Here is a 23,462-nt window from a genome sequence, read left to right on the forward strand (position 1 = left end):
GTTCACCTCTCCTACATACAATGGTACAAATGTCCAGTAGGGATGCATACTCAATGGTCCGACTGTCCAGTATGGATGTATACTCCATGGTTTGACTCTTAAGTGGGGATTAATTATCAGCTGTCCAAATATACTGTGGGGAAGTGCATTCAACTTTTTTTATTTTTTATTATTATTATTAATGGATGAAACATTAACACCCAAATGATCCATGTGCCCATCTGGAATGCACATATGATTGTCTTGCTGCCCCGTTACAATGCACTCTTACTGGTCCGATGGCCCACCATTGACGTAATTGCCAATTCATGTACACGCTCTTAAAATATCGTACAGAATAACAAAGCAACTTGCAGTTCATCAGTGATAGAGAATGAAAATTCCTTGTGGTCCCACAAAAATGTACCACAGAACCAGGATATTGTACAATAACAAACTGCAAAATTCTTATTAAATAAAGAATGGAGTTGATTTTTTTTTTTTTATAAAACAATACTGTACACTAAAAAATGCCCCAACATTAATACACAAGTTCCAAGGCGCAAAACCCACAGAGTGGTTTAAAACAGGAAAGAAAATAACAAATCTGCTTTGTACTGCTGTTACTGATCTGAAAGACATATACCTGGCCCACCCAACATTTACCACAATGGATAAATATCAACAACATTTGGGAGGCTTTGGTTGCCCTTTGGATATTTGACCTATGACTCCCTTCACGCTCTTTAAATTTCACCTTTGAAGAAGTAGGCAATGCTAAAGGTCTAACTTCATATCATATGGAATAGGAGCCCTAAATGCAATTGTAACAAATCACATACAAACTGCTCTATGGAAAGCAGTGCAATCTTAAGAAATCAACAGCTTGCAATGCAAATAAAACCATAAACGGCCATGCCTATGTAAACCCAGGGAAGAGGAGAAATAGACTGGGCCACAGAGACATGGGGCAAATTCCCAACAGGAAGGCACCTCTGAAAGACATTCATGGCTCGTTTAGAGACCGGTGGAGGCGGATATGAGCCCATATCTGACCAGGCAGACTAGAATTTCTGAGTAATTTCCCCATTTGCTTGCAGGCAGAAACTTCGCATTGTCGCATAGAGCAGGTAATGGAAGGGACCGTGCAGGCCTTAAAATGTAGAAGTATCATGAGTATTCACAAACCAACAAGTGACATTCAGTGATATGACAAATACAAAATGAGGAAAGGAGGGATGGAGCAAAATCAGCCATACATTCCGAATGATCATACAGTGATAGAAACATAGAACTGAGTAAAATCTGCCACAGTACATAAGGGGGTGCAAAAGTACAGCAAATCCTCAAAGGCTACAGAGGAAATCCAATTCCGATGTTCAACAGCAGCCATGTCGTTGCCCCAACAGTGTTTGATCCTAAAATAAAAAAGTGCAAAACATTAAGAAATGGTATCATGTTTTAGAATCAAGAATAAAGGCAGAGAGGAGGGCGCTAGCCGGTGGCTGGAAATGCGGGAAAACCGATGATGAAGACAGAGCCAAGCTCTACCCATTCAGCAGTCCGGGTAAGAAGTCAAAGCAGAAACAGCAGGAGGCTTTTGAATGGCCTCTTTGGGGATGATTCGCTGACCATACCCACTACAAGACCACCTGTTAAAATACAACATCCACGTTACAGTGTTGTGACCACATGGATAAAAGCTATGATGCAGGCCCATAAACCACCAGTAAGCTTTTTGCATTCGTTTTTGGTACAGTTCCGTTTGTAGTGCAATTTGTGCCCTTATATCCCGTTTCAATGCAGATCGGTAGATTTGCCGAGCTGTTAAGCAATATTTTTCACTTGATTTCCTCTGGGCTTTTAATCCGGTGCACACAAAAATTTCAAGAGGCATAAAGACACCACCATGTGAAATCCACTTTAAGGCAACAGACGCAGGTAGGAAGAGAGAGAAGCAGCAGATTGCGTACTGTCATAGGTAGTGGTCCTTGGTAATGCTTTTCCTGTCTTCTCTAGAGCTCAGGCCATCGCACTGTGTGCTTCTTTGAACTGGTGAGGAACCATCACTGCAGTGAACAGTAGAGAGGACTCTAGCCCTTCTGAATGCTGACCCTGAGAGAGAGGTAGGCGGGCAGCCAAGAGCTGCAGGGAGGCCTTGCTTAAACAATGCACCACTTGGCAGACTGCAGCCAAGCAAAGGTCCAAACTTCCCTTTTTCCTCCATTTTCAATTGTGCACATGCAGACCCCTTTCCAGGTTGTAACTCCATGGGTCCTTAGGCCCGTTTAGGCGTTCACTTCCCTTCTTTGTAAGCCGCAGTGTGGAGGTATCTGCTACTTGGCCTCTGGTGGGTTATACTCTGTTTCCCCAGACGACACCTGGGAAATTCGTCTGGTAGAACCCCAAAGTCTTCGCGAAAACTGTCCTGTCTTCACCTGAAGGAAATAGAGCAAGAAGGAGTTGGAGAATGACCTTAGTGGTTAGAAGACACATCATTCATAAAGCATTCTTACATCAAGATCTTTCTTCGTTCCACATTATTAGCTTGCAAGTCCTAAACTGTGCAGGTGAATGGTGCATGTGGACTGTATTGGGTGTGTCTTCTTTCTGTAAGATGGAGCTGAATGAGAGGAAAGCGAATCAGCTGTAAGGTAACAAGGGCAGTTTAGATGGAAGCTTTTTGTAAAAGAAACCCAAATTTATGCTTTGACTAACTGGTTTTGGCAAGACTTATTTGCCCTATGTTTTATTTCTCTTTGAGAGATTTTCCAATTATTAATTATTGATTTAGCTTCATGCTAAGCTCACTCTTGCTTAATTTCTTGAACTCTTCATGAGTTCTGGCTTACATCATTTGTGCCTCATTTTCTTAGAATAGGGATTTTTTCCTTCATGCAATGCTCTGTATGCCAGTATGGTATACTCTGTATTGATTCTGTCTTTTCTACTATCAATTCTTTAACCTGATTGATATGTCTAATGAATGAAGAGTCAGAGAATCTTACATTTTGATTGAAAAACAAATACCTTTAAAACTACTCACAACTCTCGTTATTACCTAAAATATTTATATGCATTTGATTATTTGCCCATGTTTATGAAGAAGTTCTTTGGTCATACACGATGGAAAATATCCATTGCATTGAGTGGAAACAAGGGTAATGGTAATAAAAGGTAATTGTGCTTTTGCAAGGAGAGATCACCTTGAGATCTAGGTGCTAACACTACCCAAAGATTCTCTGTGTGCCTTTGCTGCTCACACCATCTTTACGTCTACTCAAAGGTATCCATTATCTGCCACATCCTCTTCTCCACCTTACCCATGCTGCCCACATCCCCAATTTCTGTGCACTTTGCCATTCATATTTAAGAACCAAAGGAGAAGTGTGGAGATTATTGAATATTTGGTCTATCATAAAACCTCCCACTGATTATAACAAAACATCAAGTGTATGATGGGCCATTGATTCTTAAAGAGTCATTACACGGATGACGCAATTTCAGTACCAATTATAACTAAGGATAATTTCCCTTCTTTAAGGCAGGGAGGCCGCCTCCTTTAAGGCGGAGGAACATGGCCTCCCCCTGCTGAAAGCCAGGAAAGGAGTAGGACAAAAGAAATGTATATTTTTTATCATAATTTTATTTTTAGCCCTGCATGCTGCGAGGGAGTGGCATGGCCTCTCATCCAGACGCTGCAGCACCAGGGAGGGGGGCACTGCCAAGTGCTCTGGGCCCCACCAAACTACCATGTGCACTTAGCCTTTCTCCACCTATCTGCGTTGTGCAGCTGGGTGGAGAAACCAACATAGGCTCCCACTCTGTCTGAGCGCTGAACCAAGGTGCTCAGACCAATCCCATCACTGCTCACATGCTGAGAATTTCATTCCCAGCATGTGAGCAGTGCTAGGATTGGGAGATGGGAGCCTGCGCAGTGTGCTGCAGGCTCCTGGCAAGAACGGGAGGATCGGGAGCAAGGTGACGGCTGTAGGAGCAGGTAAGTTTTCTTTTTTATATATATATACTTGTTTGTTTGTTGTGTTTACCTCTCCCCACCACGTAATACTACGAGTTGCTGCTACTGATTTAAGGAGGCTGGACCCTCAACCACCAACACAACATGCTTCTTCATCCTGAGTCCATTTCTCACTCTGGATTGAATTCTCTTTTATCGAGGGTGGGCTCCAAACTAGGAACTCTCTAAAGGGGCCTTGTTTGATACTCAGTCTCTAACTGAAGGTAGCTTGCGTGTATTGCAACCCTTCCTTAATGCGCAATCTAAATTACCAAGAAACCAGTGTGAATCCTGCATACATCTTAAAATATATATTTTTTAAGTGCTGCAGATAAGTAACGGTGTATAGTAGTGGCAATGTTGAATAAATATGTGTAGAAGTAAAGTCCCTCAAGAAGTAAGGGAACACTCCATGACACATCTTCGTATTTGAAGTGCCTGTACTTACTAATGTAGAAATATTACATTTATATGATAGGGTAGACATTCCCCATGTTACACGTTCAGACATCACATAGTGTAAAAGGGTGAAGTTGAGGAGGAAAAGAAGAGACTAGCTGAACTGTGGAAAGAGTGAGGAAGAGGTGACAAAAGACTTCCTGGGAGAGATGATCAGCTTGAAAGAGGGCAAAAGGGCTGGATTGAGAGAATGAGAACTTAGGGGATTAGACTGTGAGAGGAAAATGAATAACAAAAACTAAGAGCAAAAGGATGCAAGGGTAGCTAATCGAGAAATATTGATAACATTTTATAAGCATTAGAAAGTTATTGAGAAATTAATAAGAATAAAGACAGAGACAGAGGGATGAATGGCTTAGAATGCAGGAAGTAACAAGTGAATAAAAGGGAGCAAAAAAGACAGAAGACCAAAAAAAGAGGAAGGGAGGCTGTGTGAGACAATACTTAGGCCTCAATGTACCCAGCCCCATATCTCAAGGAAACAGTGCTGAATTAATTTCCTACCTCAGAGGGCTGCCCAGCGCCCACCACAATCAGCTTCCCATCATCCAGCCCAACAAGGATATGGCTATTTTCTTTGGTCACAGAAACGCAGTGGATCGGTACCTTCATGGGCATGGGAGGCACTGCTACTTTAAGACTGAAAAATACAAGAAAGGACCCATGACAAATCCAGAAAATCTGAATGGAAATACAAAATAGCATTCATGCACTTTACGACTAGGAACTGGAGGGAATCACTGAATTAATTTCCTAAAATGACCCCAGAATGCAGAGCCCACTCTAAAGGTTGATTGTGGCCCTAAAGGCCCACATCCAGACATTGTGACAAGAAGTGATCAACCATGAGAAGTATTACCTACAGATTACTTACTGTAGTGATTCTTCCACATATAGTCCTTAATATATCTCCTTTCTATTGACTTGTGTGGTTGTGAAGATCATATATGTATTGTATAAGAGGTTAGAAATGTAAAGGCTGGATGGCGCCTTGTTCCACCATGCCCAGCTCCTTTCCCCTGTAATGGCCCATGAGACCAAGAGAATTATAGGAGGGTAGGTTTTTCAGTACAAGAAGTTTACTATGTAATTTGTACTTCAGGTAACTTCCAGTGCTTTTTGTCCCCATGTGGGAATATTGCAGAGAGCCCCATCTGGCCAAGAATTACATGCAGAACTTCTGTAAAGAAGAAAAGTGACACCCAACGAACACTGGTAGAGAGAAGGGCTCATAGTCCTTATGGAGACCTCTTGAACAACAAGCAAGGCTTTAATGCAAAGGCATTGTCTTAAAGCAAGGCATCAAGATTATTCCTTAAAGCAACCCCAAATATGAAGAAAAGGAAAGATACTATCTATAAAAACTGTCCTCACCCACAAGCCAGTTAAAGAAAAGTCTAATCTGAGTTAGACAGTTGTCGACAAACATGCCCCCGCCAAATCCCTATGAGCCCAGGGATCCCAAACACACACCACAAATTTACCAACTAAAGTACCTCCTAGCCCACTAAATAGCCACAGCCTCTGAGCCAAATAGAAATAGCTCTTGCCTTTAATAGAAGAAACTGGAACACAAGCAATGACTTCAAGGGGTCGGTAGAAACTGTCCATAATCCTGCCTCACAAATATTCAACAAATGATGGACGGAATGCTGAATGATTCAAACATTCTCCCCCATTCAAACATTCTCCCCCAGTCAAGAGATCTGGGTTAAATCTATCATTCTTTTGCCCACTAAGTCACCCCAATTTGGACCCAGCCATTTACAAATCAGTCTTGACCCTGTTCCTCATGAGAACAGTCCAGACCAAACTGCCAAGCCAGGTCCTCCCTGGACTGGAAACAAGCATCCTGGGACCGGTTTCAGGGTATGTCACCCTTTATCAGCCAGGCTAGCTTGAATCCAGTGGCACAGTGAGCAAGGGACCCACGTCTGGGTATACCCATCCCACTTAGGGCGAAAAGTGTAACTGCAACAAATGATGGACAGAATGCTGAATGATTCAAACATTCTCCCCCAGTCAAGAGATCTGGGGTGGTGTGGTGAGCAAAAGAGTGATGGATTTAACCCAGATCCTTGTGACCGGGGGTGAATGTTTGCATTGTCCAGCATTCCGTCCATGAATTGTTTCTTTTGCATATGTCGGCGTATGTGGGAAGGGTTTGCCCAGACGTGGGTCCCGTGCTCACTACACCACTGGATTCAAGCTAGCCTGGCTGATGAAGGGTGACGCCCTGAAACCAGACCCAGGATGCTTGTTTCCGGTCCAGGGAGGACCTGGTTTGGCAGATCTGCCTGGACTCTTCCCATAAGGAACAAGGTCAAGACTGATTTGCATATGGATGGGTCCAAACTGGGGTGGTGTGGTGAGCAAAAGAATGATGGGAGGGGGGGGATGTTTGCATTGTCCAGCATTCCGTCCATCAATTGTTTCTCTTTCAAAAATCTTCAGCACCTAGAAAACCATCTTTCCACAAGGAGCTGCACTTGAGACCACAACCAAAGTAGAGTCACAGACGAGGAAGGTTCACTGCATGGTCCCTCAGAGTGCCCATCTCACCAGAGAAGATTCTATGTCAGGACCTGAGGCTTCGGATTATGCTTTATACTCTCTTTGCTTTATTCTGAACAAAACACAGCAGCCAGAGAGATTTGATCGTAATCATGATAATAACAATACAAAAAAACTACAACTCCCTACAACCAGGGAGACATACTGTAACGTAGTCCATCATTTGTGTCCATAACCGTATACAAAGTCCTCTGTTAACTTCCTCCCACCCTCTTTCTTCGCTGCTTCGCAGCCAGATGAGTACCCTTTTGTTTTTCTCTCATGGCTTTGTGTTATATTTTGATGGTGTAACGATTTGTGTGCTTAGCTTTATTTATTAGCGCTGTGGGGTTCTATATTGCTGTCTGCTTTTCAGATCCCCGTGCCGGCCACGGGAACGCATCTCGCTCCTTATGCGGCCGGCTTCCCTGTTGGTGCGGCGTCATCTACAGCCGCTAGGGGGACTCGTACGTCTCGTTGCTGTCGCGGCGCGGCTCTTCAGATGAGGAGCACGCCGCGAGAGTAACGGTCATTGAGCCTTGCCCCTGCTACCTCACCCTGACGTCTGCATTGCGGATTGTATTCCCCAGAGCTTTGAACGCCCCAGTGGGGGTCCGTAGTGCAGTTTTGTAACCGCGCTTGACGCGCTTTCAACAGCGCTGTATGCACCTTGCCAATTCCCACGCATTGCGCGGGTGTTTCATGTATTGCTGGGCACACATTCATTTTTCCAACGCTCTGGGGAGGTAGATACCCGGTCAGGTTCTCTTTGAGGGTGTGTGTGGGTTGTGGTGCGCCCCTATTTTGTATCTCTCTGGGCTACCCTAATCCTTGCAGCCACCGGCCTGCACTAAAACTTGACCTGCGTGTTTGAGGTGTATTCTTCTATTCTTACCAGGGACCTTGGGTGGTAGTTGTGTATCCCTGTGAGTACTTGCCTTTACTGTAATGGCTGGTCAGTCTGAGTATTATGAGGAGGAGGTGCAGGAGTACCTACCGTTTAATGATGACTTATTTGATGCAGTGGATGACTCCATTTACCGGGTGGTTAATGAGGTAGTGGGGCCTATGGAACAACGCCTCTCTGACAGGATAGTGCAGGCGTGTAATAGGTTGGCGGCGGTGCGTGCGGGCATTGTGCCGACCCCTGGAGAAGGTCAAGAGAGTTCCGCCCCCCAAAAAACAGCGTTGAGGGTGTAGATGCCTTTGCGCGCCTTAAGTCGGCGTTTTTGGCGAAGGCAATCCCGTCTGTTCCCTTCGCTCCATCGGAGGCTCCGCCCCAGGATATCCCAGATCCCCCATCCCCGGCGACGGACAATGATACCCAGGGGGATACCGATGAGGAAGGGGGTTCATCCCGTCCTTGGCGTCCAACTCCGACAGCCTCTTCGGCGGCGTGGGAGGAGGATGCTGACATGCTGAATCCCGATGATATTCTGCATCCTCGGTCCTCAGCTTGGGTCCCGGGGGATAAGGTTGTTTCTTTTCCTGGAAAACCGTCTCTGCAAACCTCTGGAGAAGGAGGCACGGAGTTGCTTGAGGGCAGGGTGTCCGAGACCCTCTTTGCCGGATAAGATCGCGGTTAAGCCAGAGTTAGATTCCAAAATGGCCACCTTTCTAGCGAAATATGTCAAAGATCCCCGGAAGGGCATTGATAGATACTGGCGGTCCTGTCAGGACAAACTCCTTGATGCCGTCGGTCCATTGGCTAAAATCTTGGACATGGCGGAGGAGGCTAAGGTGACAGGTTCCACAATTTCCCCTGAGGTCTTGTCTAATTGGGCCCAGCGCGCCATCATTTTTATGGGGAACGCGAATTGCGCTCTATCAACTGAGCGTCGCCGCTCATTGTTGATCAAGGGGGTCTTTTCGGCGAACCCTTTAAGGAACTGGGGAAGTTTGTATCTACCTGGACATCGCTGGACAAGGCCCAGTCTAGCATTAAGAGTGTTTACCCAGCGGGTTTTCCGTAGGGCCGGTCGAGGTAGGGTCCTGCAAAACCCTTCAAGGGGACAAGGCTCTGGCCGTGGCCAATATAATTCGACCGCGAACTACACCAACTTTTATCCAACGCGAGGACAACGTTTTAGAGGCCGAGGAGGTTTCAAGTCCAACTCCGGAGGCGGGTATTCAAACGGTAAGTGTCCTTCCCTCAGATCGGATTCTTATAAGGGGGCGGCTAGCGTGCTTCCAAGAGGCTTGGGCGGCGTTGACGTCCGATGCATGGGTCCTTCAGTCTGTTCGGGGTTTTCATATAGAATTTCTAGACAACCCTCGTCAGGAGACGTGGCCTCGCCCGCTTCATTTCAGCCCGCAGGACGCACAGTTGATCGACGAAGAGGTCTCCGAGTTGCTGCGCAAAGGAGCCATTTGCCGCTCAACTCTGCATCCGCACGGTTTTCTCAGCAATATATTCCTGGTAGACAAAGCCGATGGGGGTCGACGGCCCGTAATCAATCTCAAAGAATTCAACCTTTGGTTAGTGTATCGCCATTTCAAGATGGAGGGGATCCATCTGCTGCGCGATTTGCTGCGGCCATCCGATTGGATGGCGCGTCTGGATCTGAAGAACGCCTATCTGGTAATTCCCATTCATCCGCCCCACTGACGTTTCCTGCAGTTTTCTTGGGGGGGGGGGGGGGGGGGGGTCTGGTGTACGAGTTCACGTCCCTTCCATTCGGACTTTTATCGGCGCCGTGGTGCTTCACCAAGGTGCTGCATCCTGCAGTGGAGTTTCTCCGAGCGCGGGGTATTCGCAAGATCGTCTACTTAGACGATCTTCTCCTAATGGCCCAGTCTCCTCAAACCCTATCGCTTCAGCTCCAACAAACCGTATCTCTTTTACAGGATCTGGGGTTTGTTATCAACACGGCGAAGTCCATCCTTCATCCTTCGCAGTCAATCACCTTTCTAGGTTTTGTAGTGGATTCCGTTCGAGCGACTGAGTCTTCCGTCTCGGAAGATGGCGAAGATTCGCCACGAGCTCCGCCGAACAGTGTCCAAACCAACTATCTCCCTGCGTCATTTGGCCAGAATTGTGGGCCTTCTGTCTTCCTCAATCCAGGCGATTTTTCCAGGTCCCTTGCATTACCGGGCCCTGCAGCGTCTCAAGGCCTACCACCTCCGGAGGGGTCGGTCGTATGATCATGTGGTCCCGCTCTCCGCAGAGGCCAAGGAGGAAATCGCTTGGTGGCTCACCCATATGGAGGCTTGGAACGGCCGCGCGATCTTCGGCTCCGTTCCGGATTTGATTATCGAGTCCGACGCCAGCAGACTGGGTTGGGGCGCCCGGTGCGGAGATATTTCCACCGGAGGTGTTTGGTCAGTAGACGAGCAGGTTTTTCATATCAACTGCTTAGAATTGCTAGCGGGTTCTTTCGCAGTACGCTGTTGGACCAAGGATAGAGTGCAGTCTTGCGTCCTTTTGAAAATGGACATCATCTCCCCAGTCCGCTATGTCAATCGATTGGGGGGGCCCTGTTCTCAGACGTTGGCGAACCTGGCGAAAGATTTGGGGAGTTCTGCTTGGATCACCACATATCGGTGACGGCGGAGTATCTCCCGGGTCAACACAATCAAATAGCGGACTGGCACTCCAGACACCTTTAGGATTCCAGCCTATGGAAGCTGGACCCTCTGGTCTTCCGATGGTTGAACACTCTGTGGGGGTCCGTTTTCGGTGGATCTCTTTGCCTCCCGTTTTCAGTTGGAGGCCGGATCCGATGGCTATTGCCACGGATGCCTTCCTTCAGGATTGGAGGGTGGAACACGGTTATGCGTTTCCCCCGTTTTCAATGATAACGAGAACGACTGCCCAGATCCGGCGGCAGTGTGCAGAGGTGACCCTGGTAGCTCCCCTTTGGAGATCTCAAGTGTGGTTTCCGGTTCTTCTGGAACTTTCCTGGGATTCTCCAATCCTACTCCCCCTGTATCCTCAACTTCTGCGGAACCGGGACGGGGAGCCTCATCATCTATTCACACAGGGGACACACCGACTCCTGGTATGGCAGCTTTCAGGCGACGGTGGTCGTTGCCGGGCCTTTCGGAACAGGCTGAGACCCTCCTGTCAAAGGCTTGGGCGGACAGTACCACGAAGCGTTACTGATCCGCGTGGTCACGATGGGTTTGTTGGTGTCTTCGACGGGATCTGGATCCCGTGGTCGCTGGAATCGTTCCCCTCCTAAATTTCTTCGCCGACCTGGCGGCGGAAGGTCTGGAATATCGCTCCATTAATGCTATCGGGTCAGCGGTTTCAGCCGGTCATGTTCCTTTGGACGGCGCACCAATTGGGGAACATCCTATGGTCTGCAGACTTCTACGGAGCATAAGATTATCGTTACCCCCGGAACCTCGTTATTCCGTCCTTTGGGATGTAACCAGGGTTTTGAATTTGTTTCTTTCTTGGCAACCTAATAGATACCTATCTTTGAAAGAATTAGCTTCCAAGCTGGCGATGCTTTTATGCTTGGTCTCCTGCAGGAGAGTTTCAGATGTTCGTGCCTTGGAATTCTCGGCACGGACCTTTTCCCCGGACGGGGTTGTGTTTACGATAGGTCGCAGGACTAAGTCTCATACAAGAGCAATTTCGTACCCGGCTTTTCGGGACGCGCCTAAGTTGTGTGGTGGACTGCCTGAAAGCTTTCGAGGATTTAACGCAGGAACTCCGCCCTCCGGGCGAGCGACAACTCTTGATTGCCCTCAAGAAACCACACAAAGCGGTCTTTTCTCCCACCATAGCGAGGTGTGTGCGATGGGTTATGCAAGAGGCTGGTATTGACACGAAACAGTTTGGTGCCCATTCTACCAGAGGTGCTATGGCCTCGAAGGCATTTGCACTGGGTGCGCGTCTGGCAGATTTAATGCGTGCGGCGGACTGGTCTTCGGACTCTATCTTCAAGAGGTTTTACTTTAAACCGGTAGTTAATATGGCACAGTTAGTGGTAAGTAAGCTTTGAACTAGCATAATTCGAAGCTTCCGGTCCTGACATAGAAACGGAATTTGCCTAGTTATTATGACGGTAAGTTACAATTCTATTAAGGACACTGAGACGAGGATTATCCCGCCCGGGGCACCGTTGGTGCGAACCCGCCCGTATGGTTGTAAGTAATCTTTTTTCTCTGTATTCTTTGTTAAAGCTTTGGGCTTCTTGACCTGAATATTTTTTTGACACTCTGCTGCGGCGTTACATACAGTCGTCTGTTTCCAATTTCTGACCTCCTTGTTTGGTTCTTTCAGGGAATGACGGATCTAAACCGGACCAATGATGTGACGGCGTGACATGCGCGAAGAAAGATGATGGGAGGAAGTTAACAGAGGACTTTGTATATGGTTATGGACACAAATGATGGACTACGTTACAGTATGCCTCCCTGGTTGTAGGGAGTTGTAGTTTTTTTGTATTGTTATTATCATGATTACGATAAAATCTCTCTGGCTGCTGTGTTTTGTTCAGAATAAAGCGAAGAGAGAAGAAAGCATAATCCTCGCCTCCGTGTCCTTAATAGAATTGGAACTTACCGTCATAATAACTAGGCAAATTCCGATTCTCACCACCATTTACTGCCAACATGAATAGAAACCACTACAAAACCCTGATAATTCCTGGCAAAAACAGGAGCAGCAGAAGGTGGGTGAACAACAATGACTCCTCAAATTATTAATGACCTCAAAAAGTTATTCAAACAAAGACTCCAAAATGAAAATTCTACAGGACTTCAGGACAAAAAACCATATGAAGTTCCTACAGACTCAGTCGGGAGAAAGTATATTGGAGGACTACCTGGAAGCCATTGAGCAAATAAAGTTATTGATAGCCTCTGGAGGGAGGCAGTAAACTGTCTTTTGAAAGCATGCACCACTTCAAGAAAATAACATATCTGAAGCTAGAATGTCTGGCAAAAAAAACACACAACCCTTCAGCAGGAGCTGAAGAGATGGTGGATGTCCAAGAGCCCTGAATTGCTCTGTCAGCGAGGTGCATGAAAGTCAGAATTTGTAAAGGGGCCATGCTTGTTTCCAGGACTCAAATCCTCTATTTTTCTTGAACCAAATTATCCCACATGCACGCCCCCTAGCATAGGTCAGGAGAAAGAGGCGCTGGAAATAAAACAATGCGGCTGTCTGATACACTAGCTTATCGCCTAGGACCATGTTAACTTACAAAGACTGTTACAGGCAAAACAGTAAATTTACTTTTATTTGGAAAAATATATGAATTTTTGCTTTGCACAAAAATCCTGAAATCTCCTAATTTTACATGTGCAATATATCACATTATGATATAATTACTGAGGTCATTGGTGATAAAATGCAAGGTCATATTTGTCATTTGGAGAATATTAAGGTTCCATTGAATACCAAGATGTGTGACCTGTGAGGTTTATAATGTAACTTTTACGTGCCCTAGCTTAAGGTGGTTTTAAGGAATATATTTGGCTTCTATCATAGCATACTAACAAAGCCCAACAAACCATGCAACATTTTTTTAAACTAAACTTAAGATTCTTTTGTCAATAGCTTTGTTTTTGTGATAATATACTTTGAGAAGGCATACTCCATTTCTGTGCTTTTTCAGCAGACCCTGGGCCGCTCATATGAATAGGGGCTATTTCCACATAAGTTTATCTTGCGTATATTACAGACCACCTACTCACAGACATGAGTCTGCCTACCTGGATCTGGGTCCACCCAAGCTGAGCTGGGTCTATCTCCACAGACATTGGTTGACCTGTATGGGCCTGGATTGGACAACTGGCAAGCGGGTCAACCACACAAACTGAACCTGTGTAGACCTACCTAATAGTCAACCCACCTGCTTAGTAGTTGCTAAGTTGACAGACCACTACTGACAAACGTAGCTGTTGTCAAATCACTTTCATGCAAACACAAGTACCATTTACTGCAGTATTTTAAATTAACCACTGTATAACAATTGTATTGCTTCAGGTCATCAATATTAAATCTGGCTAGAACTCATGTGTTCATTCATTGTTGTCCTTCATTGATTTCAATTTAAACAACATTTCTACAATTGGGACACAAAGTGTTGTCATGTTTATTAAGTGATTAAGCTCTATATAAAGCTTAAAATAATAAATAAATCTGATTTGCTGCCACATGTCCTACTCAGACATTTGCCAGCAGAACTGGCTCATACTTTTGCAGATCACAGTTCTCCTGTGCAAGTCTCTCTCCATAGGAACAAATGCAACTGTTGCAGTCTTTTTTCCACTTCCGTAGATCAAACTCACAATGTGGAGAAGGATTCACTATGGCACCAGAGTCTGCCAACACAAATGAATCGGTACCAGCCATAGCCAAGATCTGAACATTACAACCTTTAGAGAGTGGGGAGGGAGGGTAGGTTCAAATTGACAATTTAAATGGCAAGTTGGCAAACTCAGATCATCTCCATTAACAAATTAGTCATTAGTGAAACTTCTCAATGTCCTTTGCAGAAAAACTTTTCACATTATCACAAAATTGTGCGATTTTGTGTGGAACATGTTCTGAATTGCCTATATTCCAAACCACACAAACTGTGTTCCATAGACTATCAATGTAATTTATTATATGGTCAAGGTCCAAATTGGTAGGCTCTGAAAGAGGTGTGTACAGTCAAAAGATATGAAATTCAGTTTTCCCATTATTCAAATGTCTTTTTTCTCAGCCTTCCATCAACCATGCTCATTTACGTATCTGAACTGTGTAGAATTTTAGTTTACCAATTTCAGTTCCCAAAGATACACTTATCCAAGACATGCAGAGCGCAGTGTTATTTGATTTTCGTCACAGAACGGCAGAACCACAATACATCATTTCCAGAAAAAAGGAACAATTTTGAGCAAACTTTGTCCGACTGTGTCAAATAAGTTAAGACTTACTAGCCATTTCTACATTCTCTCCAACTAGTACTTCTATGGTACACTGAGTAGGAAAGCACAAACTGGGAACCCCAGAGTAACCACCCCTAAGCACTTCACCTTGTCAAACACATGTATACATCTATGACCCCACTTAACTAATCTACCAATAATGTTCCACAAAATGTAGATGTCTGCTTTACCAAACGTTGGTGTGCATTGCTATTTTTTAGACAACACTTTTTCAGCAACAAAATATGTTCATTACTCCCAAAGCAATTGCACAAATTAGTAGTGCTGACGTATGGAGCGCAGCGGCTTTTACCAGAAAATGTGCCTCCTGAGGTTGCATCATGCTCATTTGTTAAAAGGAAACCTATCACTTAATGCAAATGAATCTCAAAGCTCTGTGGTTTCATTGTTTAGCAACTAGGTAGGCCTTGGATGCCAACTGTAAATGGAGTTTAATATTTGAACCCGCATATGCCTCAAGAAGTAGCAGCAATATTATTTACAGGGTCAAACTTCCAAGGCTGCTAAAGTCTTACCCAGGACTAAGTCACCTAGGGGCTTAGAATCTGGAGACCATGGTTTCATTCCATAGGTTCATAGTGTAAGAAATCAAATTAAATTATTTGTGATTCTGTTGATTCCTTTTCAAAATTGGGTGGTATTTTGTTGAGAATTCTTTCAAACTTATCCAAAGATATTATCTAACCATGATAGTTGATGAGGGACTTGGCCTGGCGGCGATGCTGTAAGCAGCGGAGCTCCATCTGGCTGACTGCCACTATGATCCATCCTGATCCCCTACTGAGGGCTGAACCGGACCCAATAATCGATCCAGACCTGCCCTAGGGTGAGGGGGCACACTGAAGGGGACAAGAGGTTTTGTGGCAGCAATGAAACCGCACCCAAGTAAGCGCGGCCTTCTCAAAATGTCGGAGACCAACGGAAATTGAAGGCGGGAACCCATCTGGGATTGCCCCCGGAGTGTTGGCGCCGAGAAGGTACAGAGCACGCCACGGTCCAAGGCTGCGGGGTGCGCTGGGTCCCGGAGAGCAGCAAAGAGAGGCCGGTATGCAGAGGACCATCGAGTCGCGAAGAGAAGGTTGTCGCCTCTTCAGTTACGGTCCAAGGAAGGCACCCTGCGAAGAGTGAGGCGCCAAGGGCAGTGAGTGCAGAAAGTAGCCCAGCGGTGTGATTCCCTTCGTGACGTGGTAAGCAGCGGCTGCGGGGGATCCAGGAGAGAGACTACCGGGGACACCAGGAGAACCGAGGAGGCGGCTGCCTCACCCAAGATGGCGGACCTCCAGTGGGAGGAAGCGGACAACGGAGAGGGTGCCAGGGACTGAGGAGAAAACCAGAGCAGCCCAGGAGATGGCGAGAACATGGGGGACACTCCAATACAGAGCACAGTGCACCCCCCTTCCTTGGCAGTGAGCAGGCGCCCAGAGGTGAAGAGAGCTAGTGGTGAGCACCTGTGCCACCCCCCTCCTCAAAGTGCAAAAATCAGTGAAGGCAGGAGCCCGGGGGTGGCAGCTAATGGCATCTGAGCCTCCCCCTCCCAAAGTGTGCAGACAGGGCATGACAGGGGGCAGAGGAAGACAGGACCGGGGAAAAAGGACTAAGGCCTGGCTGGCCGAGAAGCTGGGGGAGGGTTGCGAAACCCCATGAGCCCTAAGACAGCCAATACACACTGCAAAACCCACAAACAAGGGATGGGAGCCAAGACCACGGCGCAGAGCGCGAAGTTCCTGCAACCAACAGAGGACCCTGCCCTCCCCAAAAAGGGGCACACAGCTGAGAGCGGGGGCACCTGGGGGCACAATTCCCAGAGGCGACAGGAGGGAAGACCCTACCCCTGCACAGGAGAAGCCCACAGACAAGCTGACAGAGGACACAGTAAGGCACTGAGCAGCGCAGGCAGTACAAAGAACGCTGCCCATTAACAGTAAGCATGAGGAGAGCTGAGCTGCCCCTGAAGGTGCAATGAACCTGGAGCAGACGCCTAGGACTCGCAGTATCGCACTGGGGAGCACGATCCCCAACCGAAGAAGAGCATCAATCCCATGAGACGCAGGGACACAGGACCCCAGACACTAGAAGATTCCCTGCACGGACAAAGGAAGGCTCTCCCCCTTGGGGAACAGGCTACAGTAGTATAGACCCTGAGAAAGGCGCGCACACAGCCCTGACATGGACGGAGAGAGAGAAATGGGAAAAATCCCAAAGAAGGGCACAGAAGGAACCCCGCTGGAGATAGCGATGGAGGGAGGCGTGACCCCCCCCCCAAACTTGGCAGGACTGCCCTCCAGCACTGACCTACAAGACTCCTTCAAGCAATAACAAGCTCCAGTGAGCAGCTAGAGGCAAAAATAGACTTGATAGGCATGGACCTGGGCATATTACGAGAAGATCACAAATGCCTAGCAGAACTAGTGATGGCGAACGAGCGACAGCTGTCAGAGGTGTCCCCGAGTATCGCAGCCATAGTAAAGAAGATGGCTGCATTAGACAGCAAGGTGCACACGATTGAACTCTGGGCCGAAGACCACGAAAACAGGTCACGGAGGAACAATATAAGAATCGTGGGACTTCCTGAGAAAGTGGAAGGCGTCAACATAGTGAACTACCTCGAACAGTGGATAAGCAGGGAGGTGACACCAGAGGGACTGTCCACGTTCTATGCCTTTGAAAGAGTGCATCGAGTGCCGGTGAGGCTGCCCCCGCAACGCGCTCCCCCATGAGCGGTGGTGGCAAGGCTCCTCCACTACCGTGACAGGGACCACATCCTGCCCAGAGCCAGGCGCAACAGAGATCTCCAGGCGAACAGTGCAGTGGTGCAAATTTTTCCAGATTCCTCTAGAGATGACCAGAAGCAAAGAGAAGGCTACCACAGCGTGAAACAAAAGCTCCACCAACTGGAATACAAATACTCTATGCTCTATCCGGCCAGGCTACAGGTGGTTACGGAGAACGGAGCGGAATTCCTCCAGACCCTGCGAGAGGCCTGGGACTGGCTAAAGTGCAACCGATGAGAACTCCCCCCTCCAGACAAGCAGCGGCAGATGGAATAATGGAGACCTGCCCATGCCTACGTGGGAAGAAGTACTAATTGAACGCCAGAATGTGGAAAAGGAGGTGCTGTTCATAAGTGGCAGAGAAAAGGAACGACCGTCCCAGAGGAGCAGAGTACAGCAGCATGAATAGGACTCTGAAAGCTCATCCACAGTATCAGAAGTCCTGAGTTTTGAACTCCCGCACATAACCCCAAGATCAGCTGATGATATAATCTGAGAACATATCGAGATGGGCAGGAAACAAAGCAAGCTGAGAGACATGATGCAACTGCAGGTCAGGAGGGTGGTAGGGGGACGTCTGAGGGGGCTAACAGGGGGGATAAGCTCTGTCTCATCAGAACTGGAGGGCCGTTCAGGCTGGGCAAGCACTGGGCCACACCCTTTAACGGGCCGAGCAGTGAAGGAGCTGCTGACAGTTGATAGTGCATGGTTTGGATGGGAGGCACACACCTACTTGTCCTGGGGAACATAAGTTGGGGAGGTTGTTTACAGTTGCATAATTCGGGGGTCTTGGATTACACTGCTTACTAGAGCTAAGACAGGACGACTAGGAAACTCCTGCGGGAACTCCTGAGGAAATGGGGAGTGCTCCATGTAAGTGTAAGAATGGCAACTGGGTCACACACACATAACTGCATGTCATGGAATAAAAGGGGAATGCAGTCTACGGCAAAACATTACAAATTGCTATCTTTTCTCAGGAGGGGAGTGCAAATAGCACTCCTCCAAGAGAAACATCTCACGCAGGAGGAGGAGAGGGCACTGTAGAGACGATGGAGGGGCCAGACATACTTCACCACATACTCAGCTTACGCTCATGGGACACTGATCTGGGTGCAGGCTGGGGTCCCTTTCCAGATGCTGGACTCCTTAGTAGACCCTGAGGGACGGTATGTGGTGGTACGAGGGCGGCTAGGACTAGACCTAAGCATAATAAGTGTATATGCCCCAAACATGGACTAACCAGCATCCTTTGAACGGTTGTCCCATAGATTAGCCCCATACTTGACTGGTCCTACACTCATAGGGGGGCCTTTAATAGCGTGGCTGACGTCGAATTGGAGGGATTCCATCCCCCGCTGCGCGACTCGGTAACAGCACGCACAGCGCAAGCATTTGCCGCCTGGCAGAAACACTGGGGACTGCTGGACTCTTGGAGGAGATTCCACCCTCACGATAGGGACTATTCTTACTTCTCACCCATGCACAAACTCCACGTCCGACTAGATATCTTTTTGTGTACAGCGGATATACAGAGTGCAGTGTCCTCGACAGATTATCTGGCCCAAATGATATCAGACCATAATCCATTATTGCTAGGATTCACATGGGCACACACCCGACCTGCAATCCCAACATGGAATCTCCACCAGGAGACGCTGGATGATCGGGTTTTCAGGGAAGGGATCCGGACGAAAATCACACAATACTTTGAGGGCAACGCAGGGAAAGCTTCCTCCCCAATGACTGAGTGGGACACCTTTAAGGCGGTTCTGCGAGGTCACTGCATAGCGGAGTGCAAGGGGATTAGGTAAACGCTCATCTCGGACACCGGGGTGGAGCAAGCACCCAGGGATACCAGAAATCCAGACAGAAGTGCAGGACGCTAGGGAGGAAGTAGCGAAGCAAACAGAATACTGAGAAGCTTCGATTATAAGCAATACCTGAGTAGGGCACACGCAGAAAGAGAGAAGTCCGGATCTCTACTAGCATGCCTGGCTAACCCCAACAACAAACATTCCCCGATAGTGTAATTAGAAGACCAAGCGGGCACTAGATGCTTTACCCAGGAGCAATTAATACCATCTTCGCGCAATATTATGCGGGACTATACCGCAGCCCCACAGGACAAGACTGATCCTCAGCACGTGAATACCTAGAGGGGGCACAATTGCCTAGACTAGAGCTGGATGAGACGGAGGAACTAGGGGATGACATCACAAAGCAGGAGGTACGTGGAGCCATAAAACACATGGCACGTAACAAAACCCCTGGCACCGACGGGCTGCCGGCGGAGTTTTATGGGACATATACCGAAGAATTGGCCCCTAGACTAACTGCACTGTACAACACAGCCCGCGAGGCCAGAGTTCTGCCGGAGAGCTCCAGAGAATCACTCATTGTTCTGATTCTAAAGCCAGGGAAGCCAGCATACGACCGTACAGCCTATCGACCCCTTTCCATGTTAAACATGGACTATAAAATAGTAAGTAAAATCATAGCAACCTGACTATTACCCTACATGACGAAGTAAGTACACCCGGACCAAGCTGGGTTTATCCAGGGACGAAACACAGCGATCAACATACGGCGGCTCCTAGCTATCATGAACTCATGGGATCTCAGCATACCTGAGGCAGCGGCATTCGCAGTGGGCATCGAGAAGGCCTTTGATAGCCTTGAGTGGTCCTTCCTCTATGTGGTGCTAGCCGCAATGGGTCTGAGAGGTGGTTTCGCTGCATGGGTGTGACTGTTATACACCAACCATACGGCAAGAGTGCGCACAGAGAAAATGATATCCAGAACGCAGGTGGTACAGCGGGAAACATGTCAGGGCTGCCCCCTATCCCCTCTGCTGTTTGCCCTAGCTATGGAGCACTTAGCTTCCAGAGAGAGACAGGGACAGGCCTTCAGAGGCCTTCTGGTGAGAGGCGTGAGGCACCACATAGCCCTATATGTGGACGATCTACTAATCTGCCTCTGAGAACTAGAGGGGGACCTGCAGGGAGCACAGACCATGCTCCGGGAGTTTGGCAACCTGTCGGGACTCAGTTAATTGGCAGAAGTCGAAACAATTCCCCATGGTGCCAAATGCACCACCGCCCCTGGTATTGAATAACTTCCAATGGGAGCTCCAATGCCTGTCATATCTGGGAGTAAGAATCTACCATGAAACTGTGGACCTGCTGGAGAGCAATGTGGGTAGTGCCGTAAGCCCTCTGAGAGGTTCTATGGGCATCTGGGGAACCTTGCCATGGTCTATGGCTGGCAGGTTCGCCCTGCTGAAGATGGTGGCCCTGCCCAGTCTGCTGTACTTTTTTCTAACCACGCTGAAACGTTCTTCGGCGTCAGGAGGGATGGCAGTATCAGTTTTGGAGCTATATTACCTAGCGGTCAGCTCAACTTGCTGATCCAGTGGCTGGCAGCGGGGAGGAACCTGGAAAGGACCCAGTATCAATTGGCACCGACAAAGGCAGAACAGGCAAAACTGGTACTGCAAGTACAAAGGCACACAGAACAAGACACTATGGAAACCAAGGTGATTAATAAGTTCTGGTCCTTGTACCTTCAGCGCGCGATTCACAGAATCCCGTACTCACCCGATTTACCGATGGCACTACTTCGAGGCCTCTGGCACCGAAGGAGCTGAGCGGGTATAGAAGACTGGGAAGAGGCAGGAGTACAGAGAGCGGGAGACCTATACCGAGACTCTGAAATGCTCCCCTTCAAGGACTTTCAGGCAGAATATTACCTGCCCCAGGGTCACTTCCTACTACACAGGGCACCAAGGGTATGAGGAAACACTGGGAGACCGGAACAGTGGAGCCACAAGCACTGGACGGCTGCCGGTATGTTGCCACCTCTACAGGGTGGATAAAAAAGTTTCATGACCCTGTTTAGGCAAGAGACTAAGACATTCAGAAGCTGATGGAGTGATTGTGATTCCACTGGGAGGAAGATCTAGGGATCCAGCTCCCGGAGGAGGCCTGGGAGAGTATAGTTGAGAGAACATTAAAAGCAACCAGAAATGCAAGGTTCAAACTAATCAACTATTACGTCCTACAAAGGGCCTACCTCACTCCGGCACGCATCAGGAAGCACTTCCATGTTGAGGATGCAGCATGCCCTAGGTGAAGGTTTAGAGAGGCACACATATTACACCTGTTCTAGGACTGCCCCAAGTTGACTCCATTCTGGGAAGCGGTCCTCTACATCTTAGGTGCAATTAAGTATAAAGAGATCCCTCGCACCCCAGGGCACTGCATACTGGGCTGTTTCCCACATACAGTCAAGACCAAAACGACAGGGGGACCAAGGGTTGGAACATGGAAGCATGAGCTTGAAAAATGGGCAAGTGCAGAAGGGAGGATACTGTTGGCAGATGCAGGACGGGGCATAGGCACCATTGACAGAGCCACAGCATGGGGACAATTAGTAGAAGAACTGACGGCGCCTGAACAGGAGCAGCCAACTCCTCACGGCTCCCCACCAGACACACAGTAGAGAAAGAGCAAGCCAGATAGAGAGGATACAGGTCCTCCTCAGGAAACCCCTCCACAGACACAACACAAGACACATGACACACGCGAACAAAAGATCCTACTGTAGGGATATACTAATCGGCAACCACCTGAGAGAGAGACAACAATAAGCGGAAGCAACTCAAGAGGGAGAGCAGGTGGGGGAGGGAGCGGGATACTAGTTAAAAAGTTTGAGTATTGAATGCCAGCAATGCATTAAGATATATGTATGTACCATACAGATTGGTTTGTATGTATTGTGACTGATTTAAAATGGCAATAAAATCTGGTTTAAAAATAAAACCATGATACTTGAAGTAGGGCTAATAGAGTTAGCTCTAAAGTGGGAGCGTTTGGGGCAGTTTCTAAACAGGCTATCAGGTCAACATGTATATGTTACGACAAATAGATGAATTACATTTTTTCTTGGAATGAAGATAATGGTAGGCAGGATCCGGGTGGCCGGTTGGGAAGTCGAGTGTACTAGAGGACTGACCCTAGTCTACCATAGGAGAAACAGTCATAGCAACGTGGGCAACGCCACGTGTGTTCCAACAACGCAAGCCTTACCACACTTGCCTTAACCACGCATATGCAAGGTTAAGGCAGTGCACGGTCTGGCTACTGCTGGGTGGAAGCAGAAAGGATCAGGAGAGGACGCAGTAAGGTAAGTGGGGCTGGGGCTGGGTTTTAGGGGGCCAGGTGGTAGTTTTTAAGGGTTAGGGTAGTTTTTAGTGTTGGGGGTCAGGGTTATTTTCAGGATTAGGGGGCTCGAACTTTTTTAGGGCTCGGGGTAAAGTAGTTTTTAGGGTTTGGGGAGGGCAGGAAAGTTTTTAGAGTTTGGGGTGGGGGTTGGTTTTCAGGAGGGAGGCGGTAGTTTTAGATCTCAGGCAGAGGTTGGGGGCCATTTTATGGCTCAGGGTGGGGGGGCAGGATTGAGGATACTTTTTAGTGTTTTGGCAGGTATGGTGTGTCGTTTTTAGGGCTTGGGGGGCAGGGATGTTTTTAGGGCTCGGGGGACGGGGTTGGTTTTCAGGAAATGTGACCATTTAGCACAAACCGTAACCATAAGTCATGCAATGAGAAAAGTAGGTAGTAGTGTCCCTGAGAACAGGGAAAGACGGCACACCAAAATGCAAAGTAATATAATCAATGAGTTTCAGGCGTCAACAATGTGTAGATACAAGTAAAAAGCTGTAGGGTGCTTAAAGCTTCAATTGATGTCCACTACCTACGGACACCATCCATATGTACAAGACATATCAA

General features: G+C 47.7%; 1 protein-coding gene across 6 annotated transcripts in view; it reads right to left on the reverse strand.

Annotated features, from left to right (window-relative positions):
* Window positions 1–180: 180 nt before the first annotated feature.
* The window catches only part of NBEAL2 (neurobeachin like 2), a 737,578-nt gene continuing 714,296 nt past the window's right edge, over window positions 181–23,462 (reverse strand). For all 6 annotated transcript variants that reach the window (XM_085628557.1, XM_085628556.1, XM_085628554.1 and 3 more), the window contains 2 exons: window positions 4,961–5,096; window positions 181–2,417 (listed from right to left, as the gene is read on the reverse strand). In XM_085628557.1, the coding sequence (XP_085484683.1) occupies window positions 2,316–2,417; window positions 4,961–5,096 (238 nt within the window). In that variant the 3' untranslated portion in view covers window positions 181–2,315. The remainder of the gene's footprint in view (window positions 2,418–4,960; window positions 5,097–23,462) is intronic.

This window comes from Triturus cristatus, chromosome 10 (assembly GCF_964204655.1).
Source record: "Triturus cristatus chromosome 10, aTriCri1.1, whole genome shotgun sequence".
Lineage (NCBI taxonomy): Eukaryota > Metazoa > Chordata > Amphibia > Caudata > Salamandridae > Triturus > Triturus cristatus.